The sequence below is a fragment of the Humulus lupulus genome, chromosome 3 (genome assembly GCF_963169125.1).
Source record: "Humulus lupulus chromosome 3, drHumLupu1.1, whole genome shotgun sequence".
Classification (NCBI taxonomy): Eukaryota; Viridiplantae; Streptophyta; class Magnoliopsida; order Rosales; family Cannabaceae; genus Humulus; species Humulus lupulus.
In genome coordinates this window covers 35,067,102-35,080,860 of record NC_084795.1, presented here as the reverse complement: position 1 = coordinate 35,080,860, position 13,759 = coordinate 35,067,102, and the positions used below count along the sequence as shown (strand labels likewise).

Genomic DNA, 13,759 nt, shown 5'->3' with positions numbered 1-13,759 from the left:
GTGGCCTCGCTTGGAGATATCCGCGCCTTGTAGACAGACCTCGGGGCGTGGCCTCACTTGGAGACATCCACGTCTGGCCAAATCACAATACTCGGAGGAGCTTCACACTCTGAAGAGCTCTACGAGAGCTCTACAAAACCTCATTAGCGCTCGAGGAGCTCAATTACTCCTCTAATGACTGTCACGTGTCCAGCGGTGAAAACACGGACAGCAGAAGGAAAGGTTGAATCCTTTGTTTGGCAAGATGGAGGAATGGAGAGGAGAGAAGGAAGGAGAAAGTTGCCCTCCAAATCTTAAAAAATCAATCCCTCCATTTTTGGAGAAATCCAAGAAAAAGACAAAAATAATATATAAAGTGTCATAGATGTCTTTTTAAAATATAATAAATATCTGTGTTAAAAATATAAAATGGTAATTTTAATATTTAATTTCCTCTTCATCCTTCCAACTCCCCTCCTAATACTAAACAACATAAATGAAAACAATCATCATTTTCATCCATCCTACTCTTCATTCTTCATAAGCTCTGCATCCATCCTACTCTCCCTATTTCCTACCAAACATACCCTTGGTTATATAATATTTATACATATAAAAGTTTTGGAAACAAAAAATTTATATAATATATATGTTTTGGAAACATAAATATACCTGCACGCATAGAGCCATTCCTTAAAAAAAAATTAGTTTCCAACATAAATAATAAAGAGAAGGAAAATTTGCTGCTTAAATACCAAAATTTTCACTTTTTTTACACTTCAATACCAAAACTTTTTTTTTTTTTTTTGTGGTGAAAGTACCAAAACATTACTTTTTCTTATTTTTCAGTACTAACCATTAAGTGTGACCTTTGACCAGTTAATGACCACATGTCAGATAACGGCTGGTCCATATTTTAATACTTTCACTGCCAAAAAGATAAAATTTTGGTATTTAGTCGTAAGGTAACACAAAGTTTAGGTATTTTAGCCGTAAGTAAACACAAAGTTTAGTTATTTTAATTGCAAATTTCTCTTATTTATTTTTTAGGAGACAAAAATAATTTTAGGATTTGATTTTTTTTTTATTTTAATATTGATTTATCTTTTATTTTAACTAAAATAGATTTTTAATATATTTTTTCATTTTTGAGTCAATTAAAATATTTTTAATTATTTTTTATATTAAAAAATATAGGAGTATTTTCAACATAAATCCTTAATATTTTCGACTTTATACATTTATATACCCAATTTTTTTTTCATCAGTAAAAATAATGAATGTTACGTTTTCCTTACTTCTGTTACTACAAGGTCTGTTAGCTGCTAATGTGGATTGTTAGGATGACGCGTGTCAGTGTGTTAGTGGTCCACTTTCTATTTTTTTTAAATATTATTGATTAATTTTTAAAATAATAAAAAATAAACAAATATTATTAATAAAAAATAATATTTGTGGCATAACTTATGTTTTTGCATTCATACACTTATACACTCAAACTTTTTTTTTATGGTAAAAATACTCAACATTACATTTTTCTTGCATCCATTACTGCCAGTTGAATATTTGCCCCTCTATTAATGGGTGCCACTGGTTTTGAAATGTTTTAAGGTTTTTGTTGCTCTATTATTTTTCTAGAATTTTTTTTAGGGTTTATACTTTTTTGGACCCTGTGTTTTTTCCCATTACCTGTTTGGATCCTGTGTTTTGACAAATTACTTTTTGGACCTTATGTTTTGTAAAATTGTTAAAATAGAACTCTAAACCCAATTTTGGTCAATGTTTTCTCAACTAAAATCACAAATAATTTACCAAACTAACAATTCAGAACAAAAATAAAATCATTCTGCTTAAAAATTGTGTTGTTATATTCAATTTTTTCTTCATCAATATTGAATTTATGGTTCTATTTTAACTATTTTACAAAACATATGGTCCAAAAAATAATTTGTCAAAACACAGGGTCCAAACAAGTAATGGGAAAAAACACACGGTCCAAAAAAAGTATAAACCCTTATTTTTATATGAATTTGTTATTTGAAGAACAACTATATATATATATATAGAGAGAGAGAGTGAGAGTGATAGAGTGAGAGTGATAGGGAGTAGTCATAGAGAAAGAGCGAAGGAAGAAGAGAGAGAAAAATAAGAATTAATTTTTATTTGTTTTTTTATTAGTTTTTTATTTAAATATCTTTTCAAATTAATGTTAATTATTTAATTAAGGATAATTTGGTCAATTTTAAAAAATAGGATAACAAAACTCAAATTCAATGTATTAAATTGGAACTTTAAATTGTATCAAATCATCATTATTAAAATTATAGGTTATTAAGTTTGTATTACGTTATCAAATAAGTATTTATACAAAAATAAGGGTTAAATGTTTTTTTTTTAATCAATGACGTGGTTAGTATTCAGTAAACATGAAATGATTTATGTGTGTATAATGAAACATATTTTTAAATAAAAATTTAATTTCTACTTTACAAATATCAAGTTCTAGAATGATGTCTGTAAAAACCGTAACTCATGATGTTAGTATAACACTGCCCATTTAGGTATACTTTTCGGTGATGATAACCATCACACGTAACACAAACCATTGTATTTATTTTCCTTTCTCGGACACTAGTTCGAAGAACCCAAAATGTTATTAACTAGAAATTGCCCTTTATGATGACAACACTTCAAAGTCAAATACTGAATCCATTGGTTAAAACCATGTATCAAGTTTTGGTCAAAACCGTGTCCTGATTGTTTGCGAAGAAACAAATCAAATTAAAAAATTAATTACAGCCATCTATAAACGAAATATTTTTGCCATTGCAGTCTTTCTAAGCAGCAAGAAAACATTTTTACTTTCCGCCACCTCTTCAACTCAATAGATTTGTTCATTACTCTTTCTTTAATTCATAATCAATGAGATTTTCTCGAGAAAATTATCTGGGTAAAGCGAAATCCACCCTAGATTCTCATCAAGAACAAGAAGGAGAAGACTGCTTTGACCGACTCCCAGATGACCTCCTTCTCGTGATCTTCAACAAAGTTCTCGATGCCAGATCTCTCGTTCGATGCCTTTCGATCTCGAAGCGTTTTAATTCCTTGATTCCCCATGTCGACGCCATTTTTCTCTCTCTACCTCGGAAGACTCCTCCCAAGAAACCCCTTTTCAAGAACCTACTCAACAACTACATCCCGAAATCTATTCGATTTCTCCATAAAATCGTCGCCCCTAACAGCAAACCAACAACTCGGAAGGTTCTCTACTATCCGCCTAATGAAGCTCTCAAGGGTTTCAAGGAGACGAAATCTCTACATCTGGAGTTTCCTTGCACTATTGGAGATCAAAACGACGAGTCGCTTCTGAAATGGACGGCTGAGTTCGGAACCAATCTTCAGAGCTGCGTAATCCTTGGGGGAAATTCAATAAAGAAAGGAAAGCTCCTGAAAAACGACAATCTCGAGAAGGAAAACGACAATGGAAGTTGCAAATCATCTTCTCCATCTCAACAACCGCTTTTGTCCGACGAGGAGCTCATGTTGCGAATCAGGTGGATGATATCATCGTTGATCACCGCGTCCGCTAGACACTTCATGTTGAAACGCGTCGTCGGAGATTTCCCAGCTTTGGCGAACGTCGTCGTTTCGGACGAGAGCAAACGAGGGAAGCTTCACATAGGGGCGGAGCAACTCGCCGAGATGAGATCGAACTCGGCAAACGACGAGTCATCGAAGGAACTAGAGTCGTCGTTGGAGAGGAGCGTAGTACCTGATACGAACATGAAAATGTGGTACGTTCCTCAGCTGGAGCTGCCTGGCTCTGGGTGTATGATCACTGGAGCAACACTCGTCGTGATCAGGCCCACGAGTGATGATAGGGTGATAATTAAGAAGGGTTCAGTGGACGATGGTGATATGTTGGGCGGTGGGTTCGATGGCAGTGAAGGAGAGAAGACCATTCTCGGTGAAGCTGTCGGAGAGATGATCAAGATGAAGAATACTTACGTGATGGAAATGACTTCCTTCTGATCACTGCACTGCTTGTACATATTTTATTTTTTATTTTTTATTTTTCTGGGGGCGGACATTGTGTTACACATTTATACCTTTTTATAAGATTATTTAATGAAATTCTTTTTTTCTTTTTTAAAGATTCAGTGAAAATTCTTAGTTTGACCGTTCTTATTAGGGAGAGTCAGGCACAGAAAATGCCTTTATATACAACCATTTTTATTGTATTCACTTCAAGACCACTCACTCGAGTGAGGGAGAGTGCATGCAACAAGGTGCGTGTGTACGCAACACGCGCGGCTGAAAGAGAGTTAAGAGGGGAGCTTACAGAGTGGGACCAGGTGTACAGAAAGGAAAAAGCATGTGTGCATGACGTGTCGCGAGCTAAGGCAACAACAATAGAAAATTGTATGTTATACACTTAATGAAAATTTTTAATATATAACCATAATATCCTATTCCAAATATATAACAATTCAATTTTGTAGACACAAATACTATTAATATTTAAATATCAATTTTCTCTCTCAATCCAAACTTTCTCCCTCTAATATCTCTTATTCTCTCACTCTCTCTAACATTCTAATCTTGTAGATCTCAAAAAAATACCAAAATTTTAAAAAAAATAATCTAAAACCGATATTTGAGTGAAAAAATATGAAACTTCAAAATTTTCGTCAAATTTCAATGCAGAGCATCGAAATTGCTTCGAAATAAAAATCAAGTTTTCATGATAGCATCGAAACATCATCGATTTTACTTCGAAATATTATCGATTTGGCATCGAAAAGTCATCGTTTTGGCAAAAAAAACAAGTTTTCATGATTGCAGCGCAACAACATCGAAATACCATCGATTTTTGCATCGAAAAAACATCGTTTTGGCAAAAATAAAAGTTTTATGATTGCATCGAAACACCATTGATTTTGCATCGAAAAAACATCGTTTTGGCCAAAAATCAAGTTTTCATGATTGCATCGTAACAGCATCGATGCACCATCGATTTTGCATCGAAACTCCATCGATTTTGCATTGAAAAAGCATCGTTTTGGCAAAAAATAAGTTTTCATGTTTGCATCACAAGAACATCGAAACACCATCGAAAAACCATTGTTTTTGCCAAAAATAAGTTTCATGATTGCATCGCAAAAGCATCGAAATTGCATCGATTTTGCATCATTTTGATGCAATTTAGATGTTTTTTTTATGGTGTTTCGATGCAATTTCGATGCAAAATCAATGGTATTTCGAGGCAAAATCGATGATGTTTCGATGCTTTTGTGATGCAATCATAAAAACTTGTTTTTTTGGCCAAAACGATGACTTTTCGATGCAAAATCAATGGTGTTTCGATGCCAAATCGATGGTATTTCGATGCAAAATCGATGGTACATCGATGATGTTTCGATGCAATCATGAAAACTTGATTTTTATCCAAAACGATGCTTTTTCAATGCAAAATTGATTGTGTTTCCATGCAAAATCGATGGTACATCGATGATGTTTCGATGCAAAATCGATGGTGTTTCGATGCAAAATCGATGGTACATCGATGATGTTTCGGTGCAAAATCGATGGTACATCGATGATGTTTCGGTGCAAAATCGATGGTATTTCGATGATGTTGCAATGCAATCATGAAAACTTGTTTTTTTGGCCAAAACGATGACTTTTTGATGCAAAATCGATGGTGTTTCGATGCCAAATCGATGGTGCATCGATGATGTTTCGATGCAATCATGAAAACTTTATTTTTATCCAAACGATGTTTGTTCGATGCACATTCGATGCAATTTCGATGCTCTGCACTGAAATTTGATGAAAACTTTGAAGATTCATATTTTTACACTCAAATGTTGGTTTCAGATTAATTTTTTTTTAATTTTGGTATTTTTTCGAGATCTACAAGATTAGAATGTTAGAGAGAGTGAGAGAATAAGAGATGCTAGAGAGAGAAAGTTTGGATTGAGAGAAAAAATTGGTATTTGAATGTTAGGGGTATTTTTGTCTAAAAAATTGAAATTGTCATATATTTGGTGTTGACGCCGTTTTTCGTCAACAGTGAAAGAAGAGCACGTAAACAACAAACAGTAATGACCAATTAAAAAATAACAACACAAAACACGATTTTTACGTGGTTCAGCAGTTAAATCTGCCTAGTCCACGAGTCTCTGTTATTAAACTCAAGATTATCTCTGAAAATTCTTAAGCATGAATTCTTCAGAGTTTTCTCTCAAGGTTCAGAATTTCCGTCCTTTACAATGGTGCATGACCTCTCTATTTATAGAGAAGGTTGCAGAATACTATCCCACATATTTTGAGTAGTTACTCTTTTTGTATAAATAAAATAAATGGCTTTAAATGCCTGCAATCCGATATAAAAAGGAATTGTCCCCTGAAGACCAGGGGGCGTATAACTAATCGAATAATATCCCATGATTTAATGGGATTTACAATAATAAATGCAGAACACGCCCCTTATAAACAACACTTTTAGATATTCAAAGTCATTATCATATATCTCCAAGCCCTTAATCTCCCAGGTTTCTTATCAGCTTTCGAGCTAATGACATCTCCCGAGGTCACACGGCTTCGAGATCGTACGTACGTCAAGCTCGGACCCCCTGATCCGAAGTCATTCCTGAGGATAGATGCGTCACGGGAGCTACCTTTCGAGATCGTGAACGTTTCGAGGCCACCACGTTCGAGGTCGTCTCGAGTCTTGCAGGCTCGATATTTAATCCTGGAGCATACTTCGAACTTTACGGGTTCATTCGCTGCGAACCCAGCTTTCGAGGTCACATTTAACATGGCTCGAAATCTGGGTATAACATTTGGGATGATAACTTATGTTAGCATATTAAAAAATTTAAATAAGTTATTATGCATATAACATGAAATTTCTCACCCCAATCACATTAGTTTCCAAAAGTATAAAGACCGCCTTAAAATATATTTTATTTTATTTTATTTCTCATCCAAATCAATTTTTTATGGTAAGTTGTACACGATTGTCTCGTGTATAAATTTTCATATATTAATTTTTTTTTCAGAAAAATATAGATGCGCCAAGCGCAATTTTTTTTGTAATGATTAAAAAATAAATATTTTTTGGTAGATTAATTGTGTGTAAAGGATATATAAATACATAAGGATGTCTTGACCGTAATTTTTTTTCGTGATAATGCTCCTTATATAGCGAATCTCCTCTAGGTTTTTGAGAAATTATGAATAATTAAAGTGTCAAAAATAAAATTCAAACTACTTGTTGTACGTGTGCTTTTATTTAATATTAGTATTATTTTATATGCCTTGCGTTATTTTTTTGTTTATTATATAATTTTTTTAAGATTTTATATTTTTAGGGTAAAAAATTTATAAATCATGACTTTTTGCACAATCATTCATTTTTTTAAAATAAATATTTTTACTAAGTTAAGTAATAATGTTCTTAATGAAATTAATATCACGTGTATACATATAGATAGTTTTAATTGTTAAAATATTTTGATTTTAAATTTGAAATATCAAAACAATAAATCTTGAAGATAAATGTCAATTTATATACGATTCATTTATTATTATAATTATTAAAAAATTAGTTATTCCTAAATATTTTATTTAAATATAAATAAAAGTATTTTTATTTTAAATTTGAAATGTTAAAACAATATATGGATAAATACAGATGAATTTTTTTGAAATAAATGTCAATTATATATGATTATTTATTATTATAATTATTACAAAATTAGTTATTTATAAATAAACTAAGATATTTTAAATTTTGAATTTGAAATATGAAACAATAAAAAGATTATTATGAATTGGAAAATCTTCAAGATAAATGTGAATTTATATATGGTTGATTTATTATAATAATTATTAGAAAATTAGTTATTAATAATATTAAAAAAAGAGTTACGGAAGATGTATTGTTGTTATTGATGATTTTTGATATTTTGTTTTTTTTAATTATTTAATAATAATAAATAAAATAAAATAGAATAAAAAATTAGAAATAGATTAGAGATTTTGACTTTAATTCTCTTGTATTTTTTTTAAAACAAATTGTGTGATATTTTTTAATTTTGACATTGTCATTTAAAATATATCAGAAGTCAACCTTTATAGGTATTATTTATATTTTTGCCAAATAAAATTGCTTCAATTGGCTTATCACATTATTGTCAAGGCAATGGTAGTATCCCACATTTTGATTTGTTGATTATTTTAGCTTACGAACAAATGGAATTTGAGTAACTTAATTCTATGAAGTCAAGTTTTAAGGGTTTTTTGTTTCCTATTATTAAGTTCATTTATGCATAGAAACTGTTTACTTTATTTAGATTTGATGAATTGAATTTCTGGACATGATTATTGTTTACCTTGTATGGTAACTTCCTAAATGTGTGAATATGTTATTGATCACCAGCATTATTCATACTTGTTAGTTTTAGAAGTTGGCAAGTGTGATAAGTTATTATATATTATTGCTACTAAAAGATATTACAATACATATACATATATTAAATTTTCTATGTAACAACATATTTTGATGGGATGGTAAATTTCTATTTTTTTTCCATTCTTGTAACACCCTGGTTACCCTAGAACCGCTACAGTGAATCAGAAATTTGACTCGCTACCCGAGTCCTTTGGTTAAAAACGTGTTCTAAGTGTTATTAACAGGCTAATGTGAAAAACAACAAAAATGAAAAGATATATTTTATTATTTACATAAAACTGTTCATGGGCCCACAAGAACATTTACAAGTTATTTACAACTCAAAAAGGTCATTATTGCTTCAAAATTACAAACCCGCCAACCTAAGCAGCAAAAATAGGGTAAACCCCCTAGTTCCTCTAAGAACTCCTTGGCCGTGGTGGTCAAGCGGCCGCATATTTACACATTACCACCTAAGCTCTCCACTCAGGGCTGGGTGAGCTTTTCTTTCCCTTTACCTGCACCACATAGCACCCATGAGCCAAAGCCCAGCAAAAAAACACAGTATGGTATATAAACATTATCAAAGGATTATCATTATAATCACACAGATCTTATAGCTCTTAAACAGATGAGTGAATATCACTTGAGGTTCTAGAAAACCATACTAAGTGACTAACAAGCAAGTCACTAATTTAAACAGAAGAGTGGATGCTAGGTAAGCCACTAGCCTTAAACAGATGAGAGACTGATAGGTAAGTCTCTAACTTAACAGATGAGTGATTGATGGGTAAGTCACACAAGCGCTTATAATATTCATCGAACTTGAGGTCGGTCCGGCATTAATGATCTTTGAGTCATCCAATGCAGATTTCGATTAGATCTAATCTTTATTGGCTTGCGTTGAACACACTAGGGCCGTCCTGACTTATAAGTCAGCACTATGTGACCAGTGCCCAATACCACTGCCGAACCTGACTAATGAGTCACAGCTTCACAGTTGATACTGACACCTTTGCCAAATCTGACTAATTAGTCAGTTCCATGCACAAGTGAGCAGGATTTGCTAAGCATTCAACAATCAATCCATGTCCACATTTACATAATCAACATGCCTCAAGAATAATCATGCATGTCACATATGGGGTGCAGTTTTCTTACCTCTGATTCGAGCTAGAATGAATAGAAGAACGACCCTTGAGAACGGTCTAGCTTTTAGTCCTTTAGTGGTCACCTAATCATAACCAAATAAAGGATACCATCAACAAAATGATAATCAAGGGTTCCCAAACCAAGATCTAGCCTCCAGGACATCAATCCAAACTAATCCAAGTAGTAGGAATAATCCCGAGGCCTAAAACTATGTTCCCGGGGTCAAACACATACAAACGGGCTCAACCCTGCTCAAGGGCTACGGCCCTGGCACCTTGGGCCGCGGCCCCCAGCCACCACTGAAGCAAGGGCCGGGGCGCCAAGCAAGCACAAATTTCCCCACCTGCTTCTTCAAGCTAGGGCTGCAGCTCTCCAAGAACAGGGTCGCGGCGCCCAACCCAGAACACGCCCAAACTCGTTCTCCAACATCCCAAGGCCTCCAAAATCATGCCTAAACATTACCAAATCATCAAATCAAAGTTTCCAAGCTTCCCAATGGTCCAAAACCATCAAAACCCAAGGTTCAATCAAACCAAAAACTCAATGGTTCACAAAGTCCAATTCAAAGCTTAGAAACTCTAAAAACTCAAAACTTTAAACTTAAATTACCTTTGATTGGGTTGTTTTCCATCAAATCCTTCGGTCAAGAAGCTTCTAATCTTTCCTAGGATCGCTATGCCTCGATCCTCGCTCGATTCCGACTCCTAGAACTCGAGATTTCTTTGAAAATGCTTCGAACGATAAAAATGAACTACGGGAAGAGAACGAGAGGTTTTCTAACGTACGTTCTATCTGACAAGCTACTTCAAGCTTAAGTAACCTCAAATAAAACCTAGTGCTCGGGGTCCCAAAAACCTCCCCGGGGACATTATAGTCAAAACTTCCAGAATTTTATCCTGATCTCAATAACTCCCAATTTATCATCAAATAAACATTCTTATTACCCAATAATTGACCCCATTATGACAAAACCGCTAATCCATTATATAGAACCGTCTCATGCCAAATAGCTCGAATATATCTCCATAATAATGGAATCTCATTCACAAATCACAACATGCACCCAAATACACAAATTTGCCCTCAATGGGCCAAATTACCAAAACATCATAATATTCAAATGTGGACCCACATGCATGCATATAATAATATAATTCACATAAACATGCATATTATCATTTAATGGCATAATTAAACAGTTATGGCCCTCCCGGCCTACTAATCCTGCCATTAAACCACATCGGGGGATTCAGGGCATTACAATTCGATTTACTCGTTTCTCTTCCGAAAAATAGAAGGAATATTGAGAGAGATTATAGGCTTTCATATCATAGTTATCAGATTTAATTCAAATTGTACCAAAACTTCACATATAATAATAATAGTAATATATTTAATAATATTCATCAAGAATAATATTTAATTAATTTAAAAATAATTATTTAAATTTAATTTTATACTCATATACAAAAAGATATTTTTTTTATAAAATATCTTTAATTTTAAAAAAAAAATCTACAAAAATAGATATGAACATATTATTATAAATAAAAAAATTAATATCTTATTTAAATTTAAAATAATAATAGTAAATTAATTAACCACAAATAAGCAGATAAAAAATAAGATGGTTATATCAATTTTATTATTTTTTTCTATTTTTTATTCATTTTAAATAATAATAGTAATTAAATAAAATATAAATATATTAGAATTCGCAATAGTTTCCACACCATTGGAGATGGTGGAAAATCTTTCGATTAATAATGCTACAAAATCTATTTGAAGATTTATCAATTACCTTTATACTTACTAATTTGTTAAAACTTTGATGTCTCTTTTTTCCCAACTACCTCCAACAATCTCAAAATCACCTACACAACATAAACATCTGATAACATCTAAAACATGATAGAAAAATAAGATAAAAATATTAGAATATCAAAATCAATAATTTAAAATAAAAACTTTAAAGATTAACAAACATTAATAATTAAATAAATACCCAAGAGGATTGTGTTATCATTAACACGTAAATCAATCAAATTTGGAGATATAAATTGGAATTCATTGAAAATTGAAATTGAAATAATTTAGAGAGAAGAAGAGAAAAAAAAAAAAGAAATTAGAGTAGAGAAAAATATTAGATTAATAGAGAATATTTAGTGTATATATATAGAGAGAGAGAGATTCACAAAGAGATATTTATCTATTTTTAAATAATAATATCTTATAAATATCTCATTTTAATTTAAAAAATTACATTTATTATTATTATAATATATAAAATGAATAAAAAAATTCGAATAAAGGAGAAAATAGATAGAGTTCTTTGAAGAGTTTTTAGAGTGTCACGTCATCTCCTTTGTGATATCCTTTATATATATATAGATTATAAATATTATCACACTAAATTTTTTAAAATTCATAAATTAATATAAATATTGCATAATATTTAAGTTACACCAAATTTGAAAATAGCTCATAAAATTACATAATAATTAATCAATCTAACATAATTAAACAAAATCTAATCAAAATGATTTCCAAATTTAGATCATATGTGCTCGACCAAGTCTGCCTGAAGATTGTTATGAATGTTTCTGTTACGAATTTCAGTATTTCTTTGAAGCATTGCCGGGAAATAAGAAATAGGTTCATTCAATACTTTAATCATTGAGGTGTCGACTGGGCCTTCATCATAACTAAAGTCAAATATACCCTCATATGCATCTCTTTCATCCTCAACAATAATGTTGTGCAATATGATGCATGCATACATAATATCTTTGAGAACTTCTCTTTGCCAAAAACGTATTGGTCCTCGTACAATAGCAAAACGAGATTGAAGTATTCTGAATGCTCGCTCAACATCTTTGCGTACCGCTTCTCGGCATCCGGAAAATAATTTTGTTTTCTCTCCTTGAGGCAATGAGATAGTTTTAACAAATGTACTCCACTCTAGAAAAATACCATATGCTAGATAGTATCCCTTGTTGTATTGTGTCATTAATCGTAAACCCAAATCTGGGAGCTTGCCCTTGTAAAATATCAGTGAATAATGGGGATTCATTTAACACATTGAGATCATTATTAGATCTCGAAACATCGAGAAATGCATACCAAATCCAAAGATCTTGTGACGCAATTGCTTCGAGCATGATTGTTGGTGTGTCATGATCACCTCGCGTGAATTGGCCTTTCCATGCAACTGGGAAAATTTTCCATTCTAGTGCATACAATCAATGTTTCCAAACATGCCTAGAATATTATATTTTAATATAATTGTTATCCCCAAATATTTATATTTAATGACGTGGCAATTGGATAGATACGTGTCAGTTGATAACACATTTTTATTAATGTGTTGACTAAGGAAATGAGAAAGGTTGAGACCAGAAATCTGTCATGCATGATCAGGGATGAAACATGGCCGACCAGAGGTATGCTTGCCTTAGTCGATCAGAGTGCCGACCAGAGGTATGCTTGCCCTAGCCGACCAGAGTGTTTCATGCTCAATTATGTGCCCATGCTGACCAGATGTTTGGCGTTGTCTTAGCTGACCAGTTATCTCAGAAGTTATCATCTAGGTGACTCTTCGGTCAGTAACCGCTTCAACCCGAATCATTCGCAACTGCCGTGGGAGTATCTTAAACATCCCAGAATAATAGTTATATTGATGTAATTTTTTTATTATTCATTAATTAAAGTTGTTGAAACAATCAAGGACCCCATCAAAGCGGGATATTTCTGATGTACGATTCATGAGCCTATAAATAAATGGCTCATGGCATTATTGGGGGGATTCTGGGAGTATTTTTTACTGAAAGTTTAGAGAGAGACACACTGTATCTTTTCACTTGCACTTGAGAAACTCAGTTGACTCAGGTTCATCTGATCCCAAGTGTAGGCCAAATATATCACAACTCCAAGTGGATTAGGCTATTACCAACAAATTGGGGTTGAACCACTATAAAAATTACTTGTGTTATTTACTTTCTATTCAAGGTTATTGTCGTTTTTGAGTCTACTCACAGTTGGCCAAAATCGTGGTCAATATTTTTGGTGCTTTCATTGAGAGCCTGAATAGAAGAAATACACTGCTACCCTACCAATATGGCTCCCAAGAATACTAGTATGGCCACCAAAAAGCCAAGTACGTCAAAA

At 32.6% G+C, this 13,759-nt stretch overlaps 1 protein-coding gene across 1 annotated transcript; it reads left to right on the top strand.

Annotated features, from left to right (window-relative positions):
* The first annotated feature begins 2,810 nt into the window (after window positions 1-2,810).
* LOC133822524 (F-box protein At1g30200-like) lies at window positions 2,811-4,133 on the top strand. The gene has a single exon (XM_062254900.1). It carries the CDS (start codon window positions 2,902-2,904, stop codon window positions 4,009-4,011), a length of 1,110 nt encoding a protein of 369 aa, XP_062110884.1. The 5' UTR covers window positions 2,811-2,901; the 3' UTR covers window positions 4,012-4,133.
* The last annotated feature ends 9,626 nt before the right edge of the window (window positions 4,134-13,759 follow it).